This window comes from Sipha flava, unplaced genomic scaffold (assembly GCF_003268045.1).
Source record: "Sipha flava isolate LNK unplaced genomic scaffold, YSA_version1 35a_pilon_pilon, whole genome shotgun sequence".
Taxonomy (NCBI): domain Eukaryota; kingdom Metazoa; phylum Arthropoda; class Insecta; order Hemiptera; family Aphididae; genus Sipha; species Sipha flava.
The window spans coordinates 871,114-890,820 of record NW_020273058.1 but is presented as its reverse complement, the minus strand read 5'-3'; the positions used below and the strand labels follow the sequence as shown (position 1 = coordinate 890,820).

General features: G+C 32.2%; 1 protein-coding gene and 1 long non-coding RNA gene across 3 annotated transcripts; one reads left to right on the top strand and one right to left on the bottom strand.

Moving 5' to 3' along the window:
* Positions 1 to 276: 276 nt before the first annotated feature.
* On the bottom strand, positions 277 to 1,605 carry LOC112687585. Of its 2 annotated transcripts, XR_003148995.1 has the most exons (4): positions 1,435 to 1,605; positions 1,249 to 1,361; positions 858 to 1,107; positions 277 to 731 (listed from the first exon to the last, which is right to left on the bottom strand). It is a non-coding gene; the product is annotated as an uncharacterized LOC112687585 (long non-coding RNA). The 2 variants fall into 2 exon arrangements; XR_003148994.1 differs by having other exon boundaries at positions 277 to 1,107.
* Positions 1,606 to 1,728: 123 nt separating this feature from the next.
* Positions 1,729 to 19,389, top strand: LOC112687584 (PDZ domain-containing protein GIPC1). The gene is made up of 7 exons (XM_025560380.1): positions 1,729 to 2,277; positions 17,403 to 17,499; positions 17,598 to 17,731; positions 18,585 to 18,723; positions 18,794 to 18,897; positions 18,958 to 19,036; positions 19,129 to 19,389. The coding sequence occupies exons 1-7, from the start codon at positions 2,056 to 2,058 to the stop codon at positions 19,287 to 19,289; spliced, it is 936 nt and encodes a 311-aa protein (XP_025416165.1). The 5' UTR covers positions 1,729 to 2,055; the 3' UTR covers positions 19,290 to 19,389.
* Positions 19,390 to 19,707: the final 318 nt, after the last annotated feature.

Genomic DNA, 19,707 nt, shown 5'->3' with positions numbered 1-19,707 from the left:
CGATTTGTACATATATATATATATATATGTATTGCAACTCGTCTAAGGCTGATATAACAACAATAATGCATGTTATTAAACAATAATGTACCATCGTTGTGCGCGTGCGTACACATAATAATATATTCCATGTGTGGTGTGTACAGAGTGATCATGTAAGCGGATCAGGATCTCTATTATTTTAAGGGGAATGTATAATAAAAACACATATTATGTATGAGCGCATATACATATATAATTTAATTAATTCGGTTTTGCAGTATTCCAGATCGCAGCTGCAAATTTTCATTTGTACGGAATATCGAACGCGTGATGTAGTATTATAATCGTGTATAGGTAAACAATTAAAGTCTAGACAACCGTAAGTAGGCGAATAGTGACGGAGAATAAATGTTGTCTCACTATGTATATTATATATTCCGGTCATTTACGTTTTTTTTTTTTTTTTTTTTTAAGAGGACATTCGATTGTAAAACTTCTATTGAAATCATACTTTATACGAACGAGATAAACAGTGTCGTTTCAAGACGGATGGAAACGGAGTACAGTGTTATAAACTACAACAATAGAATGTTTGTCCGGCACACACGCGACCATTGCCTTTGCAGCAGCTGAAAAAAATAAAAACAAAAACTATATATAATCACCATTTATACTGCACCACCATCGAGGCATTTTGGAGGGATGTAGATTTAGGCATGTGCTCAAGCAGCGTACAACATACGGTGTCCCTAGACGGATAAACAGAACAGTAGGTTTATTGTTCGTTAAAGTATCATCAACTATATCATAAATATAACGTAAAAATTTCGTCAATCGAAATGTTCCTCTTGCTACGCATTATTCGTTACACTTACAAATGTTGATTTTCTCGCTCACCATTCATTTCAATCGCAATGCAATGGTCGGGTAAGGCCGGTTTGCTGGGGCGCTCCTCTTGAGCCTGAACCAACGGTCCTCGGGCGCGTGTACTTGCGCTCACCCTGTAGTAGCGTACCGCGTACGCACAAATCCGCATGACGGAACGACGACCAAACACAATCGTCAGGTAAACGAAGGGCCGTCGCAAGAATGTGGCGAGAGGAGCCTACGCCCTAGACGCAATTCCTGGGAGAGCGCAAAAATAAAAATCTTGCATTTAATGTAAACAACGATCAATGTCATACATTTTGTTTATGAAATCTTTAACATCCTTCATATTAATTAAAGCAATCATTGAAAATAATGTCTAATAAGCATAATACATACTTTTGTAATTAAAAATACATAATGGCGCATTTTGAAGTTTCGCCCCGAGCGTAATGTTTGATTGTTACAGCACACGCGCGCGCAAACCGTCGTCCTGACCCGCTGGCGTGTATCTATCGCAGGATAAAGTGACGATGATCAATACGGTTTTTTTTTTTGTAACATTAAATTGGATTTCCTATTTACTTTGTATACTTATTAAATATCTCTTAATTATTTTCATTTGTCGTTTCGTAGCATGTTCGTAGTATGTTCGCGTTCAAAAGAACACATCATGACGGTGTATCTTTCGAATTTTCTCAAAAATATTATATTAGTTTGGGGTGATAGTTTATTCGATTGCACTGGCGCCCGTTCCTTTCTCGCTACACCACTGGTTCTGAACGACCGACTCGGGCCAACACCTGCCGCTCGCGCGCGCGTACAAGTACAGTGTGGCGGTGGCGGCGGCGGCGGTGGCGGTCGTCCGACGGACCAGTCGTAATAACGCGGCCGTCGAGTGCGCGTGTTTCCCGTGTCCTGTGTGCCCGTACGCTTAAACCGGTATACCCGTGTTGCCGCAGAATCGGAACACGAGGATAATCGATCAGCCGAAGGGAAAGGAAAACGATTACGGTTTGAAAAAATATCATCCTTCGTACCGTGCGGTGTTGCGATCGTCCTTTGATATTCGATCTTCTCGCGTGTCGCCCAAAGTTATCGCGGGAATTCGACATTGTTATTATCTGTATTATTATTATTATGACTTAACGGCGACCGGCGCGAGTGCGTGCCGTCAGCTGCTGCTGAACGTTTCTGTTGCGTAATATGCCTTTGTTCAACCGAAAACACGCGCAAAAGATCAAGGAAGACCCATCGTCCACGGCCGCGCAAAACCGGCACAACGAACACGACGATCATGTGAAGCAAAATTTGGTGTTCCACTGCCAGCAGGCCCAGGGTAGTCCTACGGGGCTGGTGTCGAACTTCTCCAATGTCCGCGAACTGTACCAAAGAGTAGCCGACTGCTATGACTTCCCTTCCGACGAAGTAAGCTCGCCATCTTCTCGCCCCCGTCCATAAACTTCATATAACACATAAATGCATAGATTTCTATAGGATAGATTTTTATTTTATTATTATCATTATTATTATTTTAATACTCGCGAGCGCTTGCGGTCAGCGTTTAGAGTTGATTTTGTAGTTTTTGTATCGACCGTAATCACCAATACCATATAGACGGTTCGGACATGGTTATTTTTATATACACACACGTACTGGATACGACGTTACGTCCAGAAAAACACCATACGTGCGTAAATTTTTTTTTTTCACTGTTTTTCGTTATTCGTTTTTATCATCTGAAAAATTGCGTCTATACGAGTTTCCGGACCGGAAGGCGACTATGTTCACCGCTTCCAGTACGTCAATGGAGAGAACAAATACCGTTCCGGTTAAAGGGACACCGAAATCATTGGCCATAACGCGCGTAATCCCCCAGCACCTGCCGTATTTTACAACAATCTAAATAAAAGTAATAATAATAATACTAATAAAAATAATAATAAATAATAATCATAATAGCACCTACACGATATTCGCCAGTTGGATAACGCCAGTAATTTCATCTCTTAAAGAAAAAGAAAAATTCACATTTTTATATGACATATCGTCACACTGAACACAATGTATGTACGTAACTTATAGACAGAGCAAACTTATCAAAAAACCCGCTCAAAAAAGTTAAAATATTTAATAGATATAAGTGAGTTTAAAAACATTTATATTTTTTTAAATTAAAATATCGGTTTCGAACCCCATGATACATGGTAATACATGGTACATACTCGTATAACATGATAAATGATTGGACTGTGATGTGTATTATTATTATTTTACGATGCGTAGTTTTTTATCATAAAAGTGAACACTTGTTTCTCTGATGATTTTTGGTGATGATCTGTTATAATGTTACAGGATTTTAATGGCTCAATTCACTTGAATCGCTTAAAATCGTTTAAAATATAATGTAAAGCGTGCTCCATAAAAGTAATAAAAATTATGATAGTAACAATGTTAAATATACCGTTGTTGCGAAACTACACGACAACCGTCTTGGGTACTTCGGTTTCACGCGATTTAACAAATAATTCGTATAAGATTTCGATCGATTTGATTCGACAATATAATTATCACAGTTAAATGGATGCATTTTATTGTTGAATCCAATGATTCGACTCCATCGAAACTAATCGATTATTTTCTAAACTGCAAATGCAATCATTATACTTGTCAGTTATCTAGAAATCATATTTTCAAATAATTTAAAATATGTTAGATATATTATTATAAATTATAACTACCTATATGTTCTAAAAGTTGAATGACTAGGTTAGGAATGTTATGTTGAATACCATATTTGTAATTGTCAATAAATCATCAAATTTCATTTTGTCACAATAGCTTTTTTCTTTTTACTTTGCTATACGATCTCTTCACTGAAAACATTCTCTCCGTATCGATAATAGTGCTGTTAAACAAGATAAGATGTTGTTGGATTCTAGGTCGAGTTTGAAATTTTCAAGGCGTAGAAAGTTGTAAAAAAACATATATTATTTTTAATATTCACAATGTGTTGTTTTATTTGTAAATTTATATTTTCCAGTTAATTTGCGACAAAGAACAATCCCATTAAATAATAATAATACTTTTTTATTAATTTATAAAATTTTTAATAAACTGTATTATTTATCATAATAAATAATGTATAATTTTTTTTTATTTAAAATAAATGTATAAGAGAAAAATCCTCATAAATTACATTTGAACTCAAATACGTGAACACAGAACTATAAATGTTTTTAATATATCATATGTTGTTGAACAATTAATGTTTATTAAGAAAAGGATATGTTGTTATGATTATGCCTTTTTAACTATTTCATTTAGAAACAAAAATATAAAGATATAAAGTCCGCGAGGTTATCTAATCAAAGTTATTAAATAAAAAAACTATATCATTATTTATCGACAAATAATTCAACATACTTGAGTGTTATCGTAAATATTTTACCGATCCCGTCTTCTCAAATAAATTAATTTTTAGTTAAATAATAAAAAATTTAATAAAAATTAGTAAATAGTAAACTCATAAGTGAAAATATAATTAATTTTTTTATTACTTATACCTAATAAAGAATAAATTAAACTTATTATAACTAATATATAAGATTATTTTCGTGGAAGCTATATATTTTTTTTGTTTTGCTCATTTTATCGATAAATTTAAACCTATAGTATTCCTATGATAATATTTAGTGCAGAGAAACCAGATAAATACAAAACAAAACGTATTTATTGACGTTAAATTAATATATGTGTTCACTGATTATTATGCCTACTATTAATATATATAATTTAATTTAATAATATAAGATATTTTACAGATTTTTAATAAATGAAATATAAAAAATTTTAAGTGTAAATAAAAATCTTGTACAAAATAAGGGGTAAATGGAAAGTAAACACAATTTTAAAATCCATTATTTCCGATCTCTTTAACGTAGATACTCGAATGTATATCTGATATTTTTATAATAAAAACTAGTACGCTATGATGATACAGATGATACTGCAATATTAGCATTACATGATGATTCTATCACAGCCATTAACGCTCTCAAACTCCATCTTAATTAACTTAATAAATGGGTCGTCGAACTGAAGCATAAAAATTAATGCCGATAAATTAATAATAGTGTAGATCACACTAAACAAAAATAAAAAACATGTCCTAACTGTATTTTCAAGGATTGCCCATTTTAAGTTAAATACCTAATAACTAGGGTTCGGGACTTATTGTACACAGATTGTAAGAAATATGCATGCATATATGCACTTAAAATAACCGAAAAATGCGAAAAAATATGCAACTGAATATTTTTTAAATGCCAATTAAAAAATTTGATTTATTCATTTTAATTTAGAAAATTTTTTGTAATTAGTTATTTTTTACAACAATAACACTATCAACATTTATTACTGAACAAACAACATTACTAAAGTGTATATTCGATTTCGTTTTTTTTCGTCTTCTTCTACAATGAAAATTTTTTTTTCCAAACTTGGTGATATATTATCAAATAAGCTCGTTATTTTCGGCATCTTTAAAATTACGAGATCTATAAGAATAACGATTTTAAAAGCCACGTCACACGAAAACAAACTGAATTCTTATTTTCTTTTCACATTGTTTTACTCTTAAACGATTTACGATAAGTAGATAACTTATCGTCGATAGTATACGCAGGAATAATTAAGTATTTCCCTAGTTGCCAAATCCAGTTAATAATGTTATTATCTCATCTCATCTTTATAAATAAACCGAGCTATACGGAGAAACAATTACTTATTAAGAGTGGTTAGGTATATTGAACAACATATGAAAGTAAAAAATTAATAAAGTTAACCTTTGAAATAAATGTACTTAACATAAAACAAAAACTGCTTAAATATACTATAAATAACAATTAAACTGCCAATATTTGTCAAATATGCATTTTACTTAGAAAACGGCAAAATATGCAAAAATATACAATTAAAATTTTTTTTATTTCAATCTGTTATGACGTAAAACAAATTTAAATCTTACTTAGACTATTCTGCGGTCATTATTAAGCAATATACAAATGCAACAAGCCACGAACTCTACTAATAACAATATTTAACAAAAAACCAACTTGGTGCCCTCATATCTGAACCAAACGAAAACCATTTGAGAGCCACTTACATCTATTACGCCCCATACTCAAATCAAAACTCTCTATCCAAACTCAAATTCTTATTTACAAATAATCTTTACTCTTCTAAAATCCATGCAAATTTTCGGTAGTGCAAACCTTCCCAAACTTGCACTACTAAAATTTTTCAAAACATATCGTTTCGTATAATCACATCCTTCCCCTGGTACGAATCAACTTTCTTCATGAAGACACAGAAATTGAAAACATTAACTAACAAAAAAATTTACAAAAACATTCACAATAGACTATAATGATATCTTAATGTCTTATATTTTGTCTTTAACCCTCTTTAATACCCCAATCCGTTGACTTGATCGAACATAATGCCATGAACTTTTTATAAAATAATAATAAAAGAAAAAAAAACTAATAAATAAATTATAACTCAATAACATTTCTTACCGTTAATATTTTAAAGTACCAGCAAATTCAAATTTGACAAATTATTTATAACAAAAAACAAATAATCATTATAAAGGGTTACATCACTAAGTAGGTTCCCACTTTGATTCATTTCAGATTCAATTGTTCTTATCATATTTGTTTATTGTGTAAGTAAAATCGATTATAAATAAATAAACAATAAAACGTTTTGAATAATAAAAATTTTATGGAACTCGACCATTTTTAATAATACATTAAACCTCAAAAATATATGTTTACTTTTTAGTGCGAAGCACGAGCCAAATTTATGAGTACATATTACATTATATTATTTTACATATTAAATTAAAGGTCGTGTATCAACTTAAATATCAAATGTCAGTATAATACAATTAAAACTGAATACGCCCCTCAAAAAGTTTAATATATCGTCTATATAAATTAAAAACTTTTTTATTAAAATTTATATAAGTGCATTAATGTGAGTATATTTTAACAACGTTATCTATAACAACATTATTTACATATACCTACTTACACTGTCATGAATCTTAAATTATTAATCTTTTATTATTAATTTAAATGAAACGGGAGAACTATTGACTTTTAAAATACTTGTAGTTTTTTTTATGGTTTTCTTTTCGCTAGCACATTTAATAATTTGTTACATTCAATTTGCAGAAAATAATTATACTTTGTTGTGCTGAACTTGACGAATCAACATTATACTCACAATCGCTGATTTAACAATTTGATTTGATACAAGTACATTTAGAACGAACACTAACTGTATTTGATATGAAGCAGACGTGTTTTATGTATTAATTTTAATAGTGGGGTTTTTCATTCCTCTTGAATACTATTTTTTTATTTTTTTATTAATTTGTTATAACAAAAAAATTGCACTGGTTTCTTAAACACATTATCGGTATTCACAGTTCTTGATGTCAAATTAGTGCAATGTATTGTGTATAATTTATATTAAATTGGTTAACAAGAATTAACAAACATAACTTTCAAGTACGTACTTATTACGTATAGATTTAATTTTATCATTCGTACATGAAATATTAAATCAATCATGAGAGTTGTTTTCCCTCTAGCAAGTTATAAATCTAATTGATTGAAAAAAAATTAATACATTATTGCACAAATGAATTATAAAAAAAATAAAACATGCATGGAGGATTTGGAGATTTTCTTTGTTTTTCAAAAATTTTATTAGAGGTCAAATATTTGACCTCAAATAAATTGAAATATATATTACAACGAAATTCTGAGAACGTAAAAATTACATTTCAATCCCTATTCAGTGTTAATGATGAATAAAATCAAACTCATCCAATTTAGTTCAAGTCATCTTATTATTCGGTGTGGTTTCTTTCGCTAAATAGAATAATGTAATATCTGCCGTGACTGTCTTCCCTAGTTACCAAACAGACGCGGCCAGTGCATAAGCAATATCCTAGGGAAGAATTTTTTTCTAATGATTAGCTAAAGAAAATAAGATTTTAAAATGTTGTTTCTGACGATTTTTCTTATTTTTTAAGATTTCGATATTGTTATTAACGTTTCAATGTTCATTTTAATTTTTAAAAGTAAAAAAACAGGTTATTTTATATTTAATATCGTTTCATAACACAATACAATGGAAGTAGCTATCTTTATAAATATAGTACCTATTTAAATTTTGTGTAAAATTTCGACATGCTGCTATTATTGTCTTGAGCACAATTTTGTTCTTTATTGCTACACATACCTAGATGAATAATTTTTAATTTCTATCCATAAGAAGAAGACTGATTTTATAATTAGTGAAAGGAACCAAACAATTTTATTAAAGCACTTATGCAACGATATAAATTAATATAGTTATCTAATTATTATAACTCATAATTTATTATTCGAGATAAATGTGTATATATATATATGACTTCAAATCAAAAGTAAATATAAATACATATCTGCAGATTTTTTTAAAACTTCTATTCTATTGAACTTCAAACTTCAATTGATATAATAATATTGTACCCGAAAATAATAAAAATATCATTGAAATAAATTACGTTTACCAGATAAGCACAATTTAAATATTTAATACAAATATCAGTAAATTATAAATTTGCCCTAAACTAGTTTTTATAGTTATATAATCATAGTGTAATTATTAAATATTATATATAATACTTTATAATAATACATTATGCATATTATATAAATTATTATTGTTAGTAATTTATTTATTTTATTACATGTATATAAACATTAATTTCGAGTTGAACTTGAATAATATTGTATTGAAGAATTAAGTAATAATATAATTACCATGCGTACTTTATCGTTATATTAGTGTTATTAATACATTAACGGTACGTAAAAAATATTTTCATATAACCACCTTATCAATTTTATTATTTTGAACCAAAGGTCGTATAACATTTTTTACTACTTCCAAGGTTGGCACTAAATAAAAATTAAAAACAAAAAATCGTAAAACTTATTTCTTTTTTATTTTATGAGTTGTTTATGAATTTGAACATTCTGTAAATGGATACGATGTAGACACTAGGCACGCGGTCAATGTAGCCTATGTAGATGGCATATATACCCATCGATATTCGCGGTCGGTTAAACATGATCAAGAGGTGTATCGGAGCGAGTAAATAATATTTTAGAAGACGATATACAACAATGCCCGCGAAAATTCGATAATCATTGCAGTTTGGCGTAATATCTCTTGATCCAGCTACATATAATTGAGTTATCCGTTCGGAGTACAACAGCGTTATGGAAGAGAAACATTTAAAGATATTTTAAAAATATGTAATCCTGAGCCAAATCAAATACCGAACAAACCGTCGTCAATGAAATATTATTCAGGTTGGTTTGATAAACATTCACTACTCGAACATGAAAATGCTGAGACCGTTCAACAACAGTGTATTAAACAATATTATATGACTCGCTGTTGTAAGCGGATTCCAGATTCACCAGTGAATACGTTAAACATTCGGTCGTTCGAACAGACCCCGAAAAAAATGTGCGTAGACATTCTGATTCTCGTATACATAACTAAAATATTAATTTCAGAAAATTATAAATCATAATTGTATTTTCTTGTTCATATATTATTGTTATTTATATTTCTATTCGTTTCTTTATTATTTTGTTGTTCCGACGTCGAACTGGGTAGAACACACCAACACTGACCACACATTGAACACTATTTTCACCGTATTATATCTAATGGATACATAAAATACATATATACATACAATATATATAATAACAGTTCTATAATAGTTCATAAAAAAAAAAATTAATAATAAAATAATAAATAAAATGAGGATAATTAAATAAAAGAAAAGTAATTAATAAATAAAATCGATAGTTTTTATTTGAATGAAATTATTGTTAATAAATTATTTGAAAATGCTTAAATTTGAATTCCTTAACATCTATAACCTACTACTTTTACTGAAACTCGGAAAATACCATATTATATAACGGTAATAACGAAATATCGTTATATCTGATTTATTTGATATCATTAACAATAAATATAGGTAATAAAAATAATAAAACACAAATTGTTTATTAACTTTTTTAAGTTCTCTCGTATAGGCATGTGGTATACACCAATACCGGTATGTAAATAGTAGGCATCAACGTTCAAAACTTCGTACGCAATCGTGTTGTTAAAAATCAAGTAAAATCGTACGAAATCGTGTGACTTAAAAAGGTATCGCCGATAACGAACGTACACAATCGTGTTTTACCCGTCCAACTGTTATACTATGCACAGTACTGTTTATTGTCATACCGCTGTTTTAACTCGTACTTAATTTAGTGATTTGGTTTTTGTTTTTATTGTTAAAAACAATAACCAGCACTTAACAGATTATGATTCAACTACGCATCGATATTGAAAAAATTTTTCCGCGAAGAAATCTATAAAATTTGAAATCGGCAAACATCTTACGTTGCACAATGATCGTACACCGTAGATTATATAATTATGTTTCAGTTTGAATTATGCGATTCAGTTCGCTTTTTCGTGGCGCGCTCAAGATATAAGCACCGATTTTATAGAGCAGTCTATGATGGTATATTTCAAAGCTTACTGACGAATCGAATAACTCGATACAACCTCAATGCAACTTACCGCATCCGAGGAGTTAAACTATTGTGGGTAAAATACATTTTACTAAAACTGTTGTATAAAACAATTTTTTACAATAAAAGTAAGTGATGTGCGGTTAAAAAATCCAGTTCTTATTCCTGTCAGTGATGAAACAGCCCAGAAGCGTTCTTGGTTTGTTAAAATATTTTAAGAACTCCACAGTTTGAATAGGAAGTGCACCATCTGGTTATATGTAATCTGTGGTATGTGTATAACGCCAATCCACTGATATGATAATAACACGTATTGTTCAAGACGCAAATTGGTTGTATTTTTTTTTTTTTTTTATTTAACAGACGTACACTGTACTACTCGTATATCGGAACAAAATCGTAATATAAAATTTGTTCGATTGTTCGGACGTCTTAATAACATTCTGCGTACGAAAGTACACCCATTAAAGTATGCAATGTGTACACGGATAATCACGATGAATAAATTCAAACCGAAATCGGTTAAGTTTTGAAAATATAATAGTAATAATAATATCCTGGAAAAAAAAAAGAGAAAAACGTGCAATTATGTAGTTAGACGGTAAAATCCAAGATTAAATATAAATTTGTATAATGATGGCTCGTTTTGAATGTACAATGATGTTGGAGATCACGGTGCGCATGGTTAGTGGTTTTCACAATCAGACCGATCATTATCAACTTGTGCCGGATACTTTCCCCCCCCCCCCCCGTACCGGTCAGGACCGGTCAGGAACAGTTAATTACAACGTGCCCGTATTAATTTTCATTTCGAAAACAATTCGACGTTACACCATTATAAAATTCATAATATATATATATTATATAAAACGACCGGAGGACCGGATTGCAATGCTCGATACACGCGTGCGTGCACGGACCAGTGTTGTACGCAGAGACACATGCATCGGTGGAAATTGAATGGCGTTTCTTTCGCAGCGCTTGCTCGTGTGCGTGTGACCCAAACCGTTACAATACACCGATCGTAAACATTAGACGCACGTGTACACCGGCGAACTATACGTAGCATTGCACGCACCGATCGAACAATAACGACTCGTCGTGTTAGACCTGCAAAGTTCAGGAAATATTAGTCCGATTCCGGTGGGCTTGCGACCGTGAAGTTCGCTCGACGGGTCCGCAGTGCCCCCGGCGCAATCACGGTGCCGATCGCGACGGCCGGTGCATACATTATTGCCGTTAACATTATAACAATATCTGTACTGCACTAATGCCCTCGTCGCGTCGACAAATGTACAAATAAACACAATAAATAAATAATTGTACGTTCATCAGAACCGCTGTTATCGTCGGTCGCGTGTATACGGCTCGACGTGGTTGCGATGGGACGACTGTTCGGCGGAAAACGGTTTACCGTAAGAATTCAAGCATCGAGAGAGAGAGAGAGAGAGAGAGATTCGGTGTTTACGGGCCGCAGTTGATGAATCAGTGGTTGCGCGCGATTTCTACCGCAGCTAGTAGTAGCGTGTAGAAATCTCCGTGCGCCACACCGAGAATTCAGAGAGTAGAAATCAGACTGTAAATATAATATTAATTATGGCGATTTGAGTGTGTTAGGACTGTTTTAATAGTACAATTCGCGCTCTCCTCGTTCGTATGATGAAAACAAAGCACTGTAAATTGTTTCAAGAAGGTATATAATTATAATCAAGTTACATAAGTTATGATGTGCCTGTATAATATACATATATATTTAATTACACGAGAATTGATTAACCCAATTTCAGAAGATGACGACAAAATATGTGAAAAACCAATGGTCAAAGTGTTCCTCCAAAGCAGTGGTCGCCAACCGGTGGTCCGCGAGAAAATTTGGATGGGCCGCAGAAAAATTTAAACGTTACTTACAGAATCTTTCTGTCGTTATTTCCCAAAAAAGTAGAACCGTAGACATGGTATTATGTGGATAATAGATACATTTGCAGCGAAACAATTAAAATAACAAGTTAAATATTACCGAAAAAAAATACCTCATCGATTTATTTAACGGTATTTATGTAAAAAGCTATTTTAAGCTAAGTGTTCCGTAGAATTTAGAGTATGTATTGAGTGGTCCGTAAGGTCCAAAAGGTTGGCGACCGCTGCTCTAAAGCGTAACCGTACGGTTTCAAACCGTTATTGTGTGGCCTTGAATTAACTTTTGATCGCAATATCCAAACACCTTCAAGCGATTACAAATAATGTACGCGTTAAAATCGATGCGAAAACCAAAGTTCTAAATCGTCCACTCGGTGTATGGTTGAACAACGAAAACTAGAACGCTAATAAAAATGTTTAGGTGTGCTTTTAGTGTTGGCATAGTAAATAGTAACGAATGAGAAACGAAAACAGGGCGCAATTATGTAATGAACGGATGACATTGAATTAAGTCCGTAAAGATAAGATACCGTATGCCGTTGACGATATTGGACCTCACACATCATACATACCGGTTACTCAACGATAAGGTGTTATTCGTTAATGGCTCGAAATGTTAAAGCTTATCAACATATCGTTAACATATTAACTATTGTACACCACTAAGTTTGATAATTTTCCCTTCGGAAATGTATGTAGATTTTTAAAACACACAACGCAATTAAATAAGTCCGGACCGTTGTTAGAATTAAAACGCGTCGATTCCAATTGGGCCATAGCTGATGGCGAACAATTTAAAAGATAAATCTGTCTGAGGAATACAAGTCTGATTTTGAGGAAAGATATCTCAAGTACTTTTTTCAGATTGCCATTTTAAATGAAAATAACATAGTTCAATGTTTCCCGGAAGGTTTGATAATAATAAAACCACGTGATGACGAAATAATCGATAGTTTTCAGATTACATTTGAAATAATTACATTGACTTTTGTATTGCACATATTACTCCTAAAATTTGAAGTGAATTTTCAGCAAGCACTAATCAAACCGCTAACAGTTATGGAAGTTTTCAAGTAATATTAAATACATTTTTTCACTCAGGACATCCGAATATTTTTATTCTTATTGACATTCTTTTGAGAATAGTCGGATACATACTTGTACAAAAAATTACAAAGCAAAACAATAAAACTATGTAGATATAAACATTGGAAAGGGAACAATTTTCACGGGAGCAACAATTATACAAATAAAATAATTTTCTGATTTTACTTCTGGAAATCAGTATCGTTTAAATTTTTATCAGCAACTCCGCTAACACAAAAGCATTTATGGGATTAGATTAAATTTTACCGTAACGGACTAAAACTCAAAATGTTATCGTACCAACACAAAGCATGTGACACATAATAATAATATTGCTGAATTGATATATTAAATAGAGTAGCCTGTTGACGCGTTCATTGTACACAATTTGCCGTGAACAAAACTGTATTACTGTAAGTTATTTAAGTCTACGCATGCACATATCAAACAGACGAATATGACATGTGTGTACGATGGCATATGATCAAACATTTTTTAAATAACCATCCAAAATAATGAATATGCAATGAGATTTTAAATTGTTCGCCACTCCTTGTGCGCGATTCCGTCAACTCAAAAGTCGTAAAAGAACATAAACGTATCGTGCACGCATTTAACGGGGACATTCGAACTGAATACTGTTATAGTAATCTATATCATGTATACATTTTTACGCATAATAATCATCGACGCGAAACGAATTAATGTTGGTTATAATGAATATCATGCTGAATTTATCATCAATAATCGTTATTTTTGTTTCCGTGTATCTGCTTACGAAACGAATACCGATTGGGCGTGAAATTAAATTATAATAAAATCATTTAAATTCATATTTTTCCCTGATGCCGTTCGAGTACTCATTTTAACAAATGCAATATATGTTTACCGCTGGGCAAGTGTACGTTACGTTCTTCGTCACTGCATCGTAAAATTCGTGAATTGTGTGCTGCAAACGTCATGCTGAGTGTTGTTATCACTAACAAATCTCGAATACGCAAGTAAGCCGCGGGTGTGTTAAGCAGTGTTGTTTCCCAACCTTTATGTTAAGGCGACCCATAAATGTCTTTTGTGTTGTGTAGAATCTACATTGTAGACGACTCTTCAAAAAAAAAAAAAACCTTGTACCCTTTATCGTAATAACATTCCTAATTTAGATATTTTTTTCGTCAACACTTTACGAAAAGCGACCCATCAAAAATATTTTGCGACGCTTACGTTGAGAAACGCTGCCATAGGGTATACACTACATCGTATACTACCGTCAATATTATTTTGAAAATTCAAGGGTATACTACGTATAGTTTAAAGTCTCAAGCACTTCGCGAAGAAGTACTAAATGCGATTAGTTTTACAGGTTTTTATTTTGGCCTGGTTTTGTAGTAGACATTCAATTTCACCTCGGACAATTATACAGTGTACTGCTATGAAATAATTATTGACGGTATACTGCGTGCATTTGCGATGGTATCGATTTATTCAAATAATTTTAATTTCTATTTCTGTAAAAAATAAAAATGTATGTGGTTAAATTTTTTTTCGGTTAATATTTACAACCCTTTCCCGCCACCGTATCTAAATAATAAAAATGACCATATTCAGACACTCGTTAGCTACATCATTGGTGGTTTATGGAATGCGTTCGTAAAACGTCGCAACATGTTGCGAAAACAATCATCAGCTATTACGTACACGAAATTCCCAACGTAAACACAGCTATTGTAAATCATACACTCCATTCACTCATCGCGCACCGCACACCGCGCAACCGCACATTTTGTATTTCAAACTAAAACTCTGTTTCCTTCTCGGTTTTTTTTTCTTTCTCTTTTTTACGTAGTCACGTAAAGTTTTATCGTTTCTCCAACGTTTCAGCTCATATTGTTGTGTACACAATGCGCGATACGTATTTTTCCGCGCCCAAGAGCTGTTATGCAATGAGACCATAGGTTTTTAGATGCGTTACAAGCTCGAGGTCGCGGCTAATGGAATTTTAATTGGTTTCAAGGTTACACGGTACGCGCAGTATTTAACAAATCGACAGTTAACTATGGGAAAAATTCCCTTTTCAATGAGTATACGTTGTATGTGAATACAACTATGATTTTAATAGTATTTTCAAATTATAAGTCAATAATTATAACAAACGCAGATGGAAAAACAATTGGTCGAAGATTAATCATTCATCCGAAGAAGTGCAGGAGCTATTGTTACGATTCATCACACTTTCCACGATTTTCTCCGGCACTAACGCAACGTTCGAATTTAATTCAAATATTGACTTATATTAACTTAATCAATTCCTCAATTCCTTAATTCCTAAATCCTTAATTCCCAAATTTGCTATCACTGGCACGCACCGTTGAGATATTATAACACTAAAATTGTACAATAATTTTGGACGTTTTTTATGATACGTATTTATTTATTTCACAATTCTAACATTAAAACTATACGCTTGTAAAAGTCAAAAAAATATATATTTAATTAACACGTGATACTTTTTATTATTTGAAAAATGTTTGTCACGATGCTACAATAACTTAAAATATTTAAAAAAAAAAAAATCTTAAATCGTACATATAGTAATATACACGACGACGACGATGAAACATTTTCTGACGTTTTTTATTGCGACCTGAAGTTCCGAATAAATGCCGCTATAGATTGTGTAATAAGTTCGATGGATTCCGATAATGTCTGTTCTTAACGTTGCAAATATCTGAGCTGCAAAAGCATTGTAACGCGCTATTGTTGTTCCTCTTACGAAGCACAACCGTGTTACGGTGATACGACACCAGAGCCGTATCGAACCATTTTTTGTATCCTGAGGCAAAACTGAATCAATGCGCCCACTAGTTTGTATGGTTGTTATACTCACAGTTTTTAATATGTATAAGACGATTCGGAAAAATCTGAAAAATTGCAATTAGGTTTCTAGCAAAACAAGAAATAACATTTCTTAAAATAAGTTAATTATTTAATATTTTTGCGACCCCCCCATCTGTACGACACCGATGAACAACCGAATCGAACGCACCGTTGTCGAACTGAATATCGAACGTTACATTACAATATAAACGTCGGACGGCTGACAAACGATGAAATATGAAAAAGCTGGACCAATCGGTGTACAATAATCAAGAACCGACGACCGAAATGAACCGGAGGTACCTCGAGCGTACAAATGGTCTGGTTCCTGAACAGAATGCGAAACCAATTTTGTTCAGCCGTCGAGCGGTTCGCGCGTATAACATCTCCAACGATCGTGTCCGTGCCACGAGCACTGGCCAATTTTCATGGGAACAATTGTTAAAACCCGTTTTCAGCGTTCTCAGCGGTCAGAACGTTTTGTCTGCGAACATCAAATTTGTATAAACAATGTTTAATAATAATAATATTATTATTTATTTTTTCTTTCGGAGGTCATCGCCAAATTATGGTCGATCATTAATGCCCGTGGATATCATCATAACGCTGTATTTAGACTTCAGAAGTTGAACGCAACCAACGGAACAATATTTCATTAACGTTAATGTGTGTAATTATTATCTCGTCAATAAGCAATTCGTAGTTGCAATATAATAAAACGATTATAATCAATCGTCTGTAACTGTAAATCAAGCACGTCTGAATTGAACGATGCTGAACTGTAGTACTGAACTACGGCACGGGCCATCGATACAAAGTACACCATTGCATTGCACAATACACCATTATAATACTGTTGTCAAAATAGTGTTACGTGTTATTTTCCGATGTCCGTATATTATTATCGTAAAATAATTAAACATGTACTAAATCTTTAAGCTAACGCTGATAGGTTTTTAATACTGTATTAATTAATAATGTGTTGACTTTGTGTTGTAGATTCTGTTTTGCACTTTGAACACCCACAAAATAGATATGACTAAACTTCTGGGTAGCCAAATCGGTCTGGATGATTTCATATTCGTCCATCGCAAAGGTAACGCGATAAATTAGATTGACTGAACTCTCTAACGCTGTTCGCAATTAATCGTATTTCGTAGAATGTTGTAATTAATGTATGTTTGTTATCATCAGGCCGACCGAAAGAAATCGAAATTGCCAAGACCAGCGAGGCACTTGGTCTGACCATCACGGATAATGGCTCTGGATATTGTTTTATAAAACGTATTAAGGAGAATAGCATCATTGACAACATTTCGTACATAAACGTGAGTCGAGTTAAATGGGAATTGTTTTTCATAACAACAATTAATAATATACGATATGTAAATAAAACGAAAAATGTTTTTGAAAATAATTTACTAACGTGTATATATATACTTATAAATATTTGTTTTTTTTTTTTTTGTTTAACTGGGCCTTTAAGACCATCCCGTCTCACAAATATATATATATATATATATATATATGATGCTTATTAATATTTGTATGTAAATATTCCCAGTGCTCGACTTGTGGGAGGACGCAAAGGGACGGAGTACCCCAACTAATTTTCAGAAATTTTAGCGTACCCCTACTATTATTATGTTATAATTATAACGCTTAACAAGTTTTAGGGACGCTCTTTTTTTTAAAGTAAATAGAGTCCCCCTTCTTTAATTTTTCCAGGTCGAGCATTGAATATTCCGTAAAAAAGTATAACCTATATATGGTATTATAATAGTGATTGGTAAAAATAAAATATTAATGACTCGAGCAAAAGGATTTGGAACTAGAGATGTTTAGGTATTTTTACAAAATCCATTTAATTTCCTAATACAACACACCATTATTCTCCGTACCTATTAGGTAATACGGTATTACCTACACGAAAAACTCCGTTTGTAGTTACTTCCTGTACGCACCATGATTCGACTCATATCAGTGGTTGACTTTGCATTTTTCGATTCCTATTCCATGAGCCAATAAATTAAAATTGTTACAAAATCAATGAACTAATGATGACTGGGGTGATTATTATCATAGATGAAAACATAGTGATTTATTTCGTTGTACTTTGATTCACAGTACATAATTATATAACCATGTATATTTTTATAATAATAATTATTTTTACTATAGATAGGTGACCATATTGAAAAAATAGACAATGAAACTATGGTGGGCAGAAGGCATTACGAAGTTGCGAAATTGTTAAAAGACATACCGAAAGGAACTGTGTTCACATTGCGATTAATAGAACCCGTCAAAGCTGGATTTTGTAAGTAGTCTTTTAGAAGTAAAATAATTTCAAATTTTCTTTTTATTATCTTTTTTATGATTTACACTAGCAAATATTGAGCCAAGAGGATCAAAACGGGGGAAGATTTCGTACGGCAACGGCAAAGAAACGTTACGGTTCAAAGCCAACGGCGCAACACAGATCCAAAAAGAGGTAAGCGGCATATTAATATTATTAAAAAACAACAACAGCGTAACATTTTTCCCCTTCTAGAACGATGAGTCACAAAAAGGTATTGATAAAATCAATCAACTATTAGAAAACTTGTTGGGAATCAGTGACGTTGAACTCGGTAATCATTCTCCTCCGTGATGATATGTTTTTGAAACAAATACTAATATAAGAATTTTTTTTTTTCTTTTTATTTGTTCCTCATTAATGCAGCTACTCAGATATGGGAGAAAGGCGAAGATAAACTGAATAGCATGGATTTCGCCGAAGCTATTGATAACTCCGACTTAGATGAACTAGGATTTACGGACGACTTCATTATTGAGCTGTGGGGTGTCATAACAGATGCCAGAGCGGGACGTTTGAAAAGCTAACTGCAACTGTTCAATAATCTTCTTCTAATGTATCTCTACTTTTATTTTATGTATTTATACTGATTATATAACACTCATATATATATATATATATATATATATATATATATATATAATGCAATGAAGATGTATTATTTACGTTGTAATCATACGCGATTGTGTACTTAATCTTCCTTGAAAATAATTATAAACGGTACAATACTGAAATACCAAAATTATGACTTAATATTAGTACTCGTTACAGTGGCTCAACCAAGGCGGATGTTTTAAGTGTCTGGACATATCCCTCGAACCGTATTAATGAAAATCTCATCCGATGACTGTTGAAAAACATTTCCTGTTTAATTTTAAATTCACAACGTTAGATATCGTTAAGGTTTAATGGAACGTAGTTAAATATTCACCATGGAATTGCTGT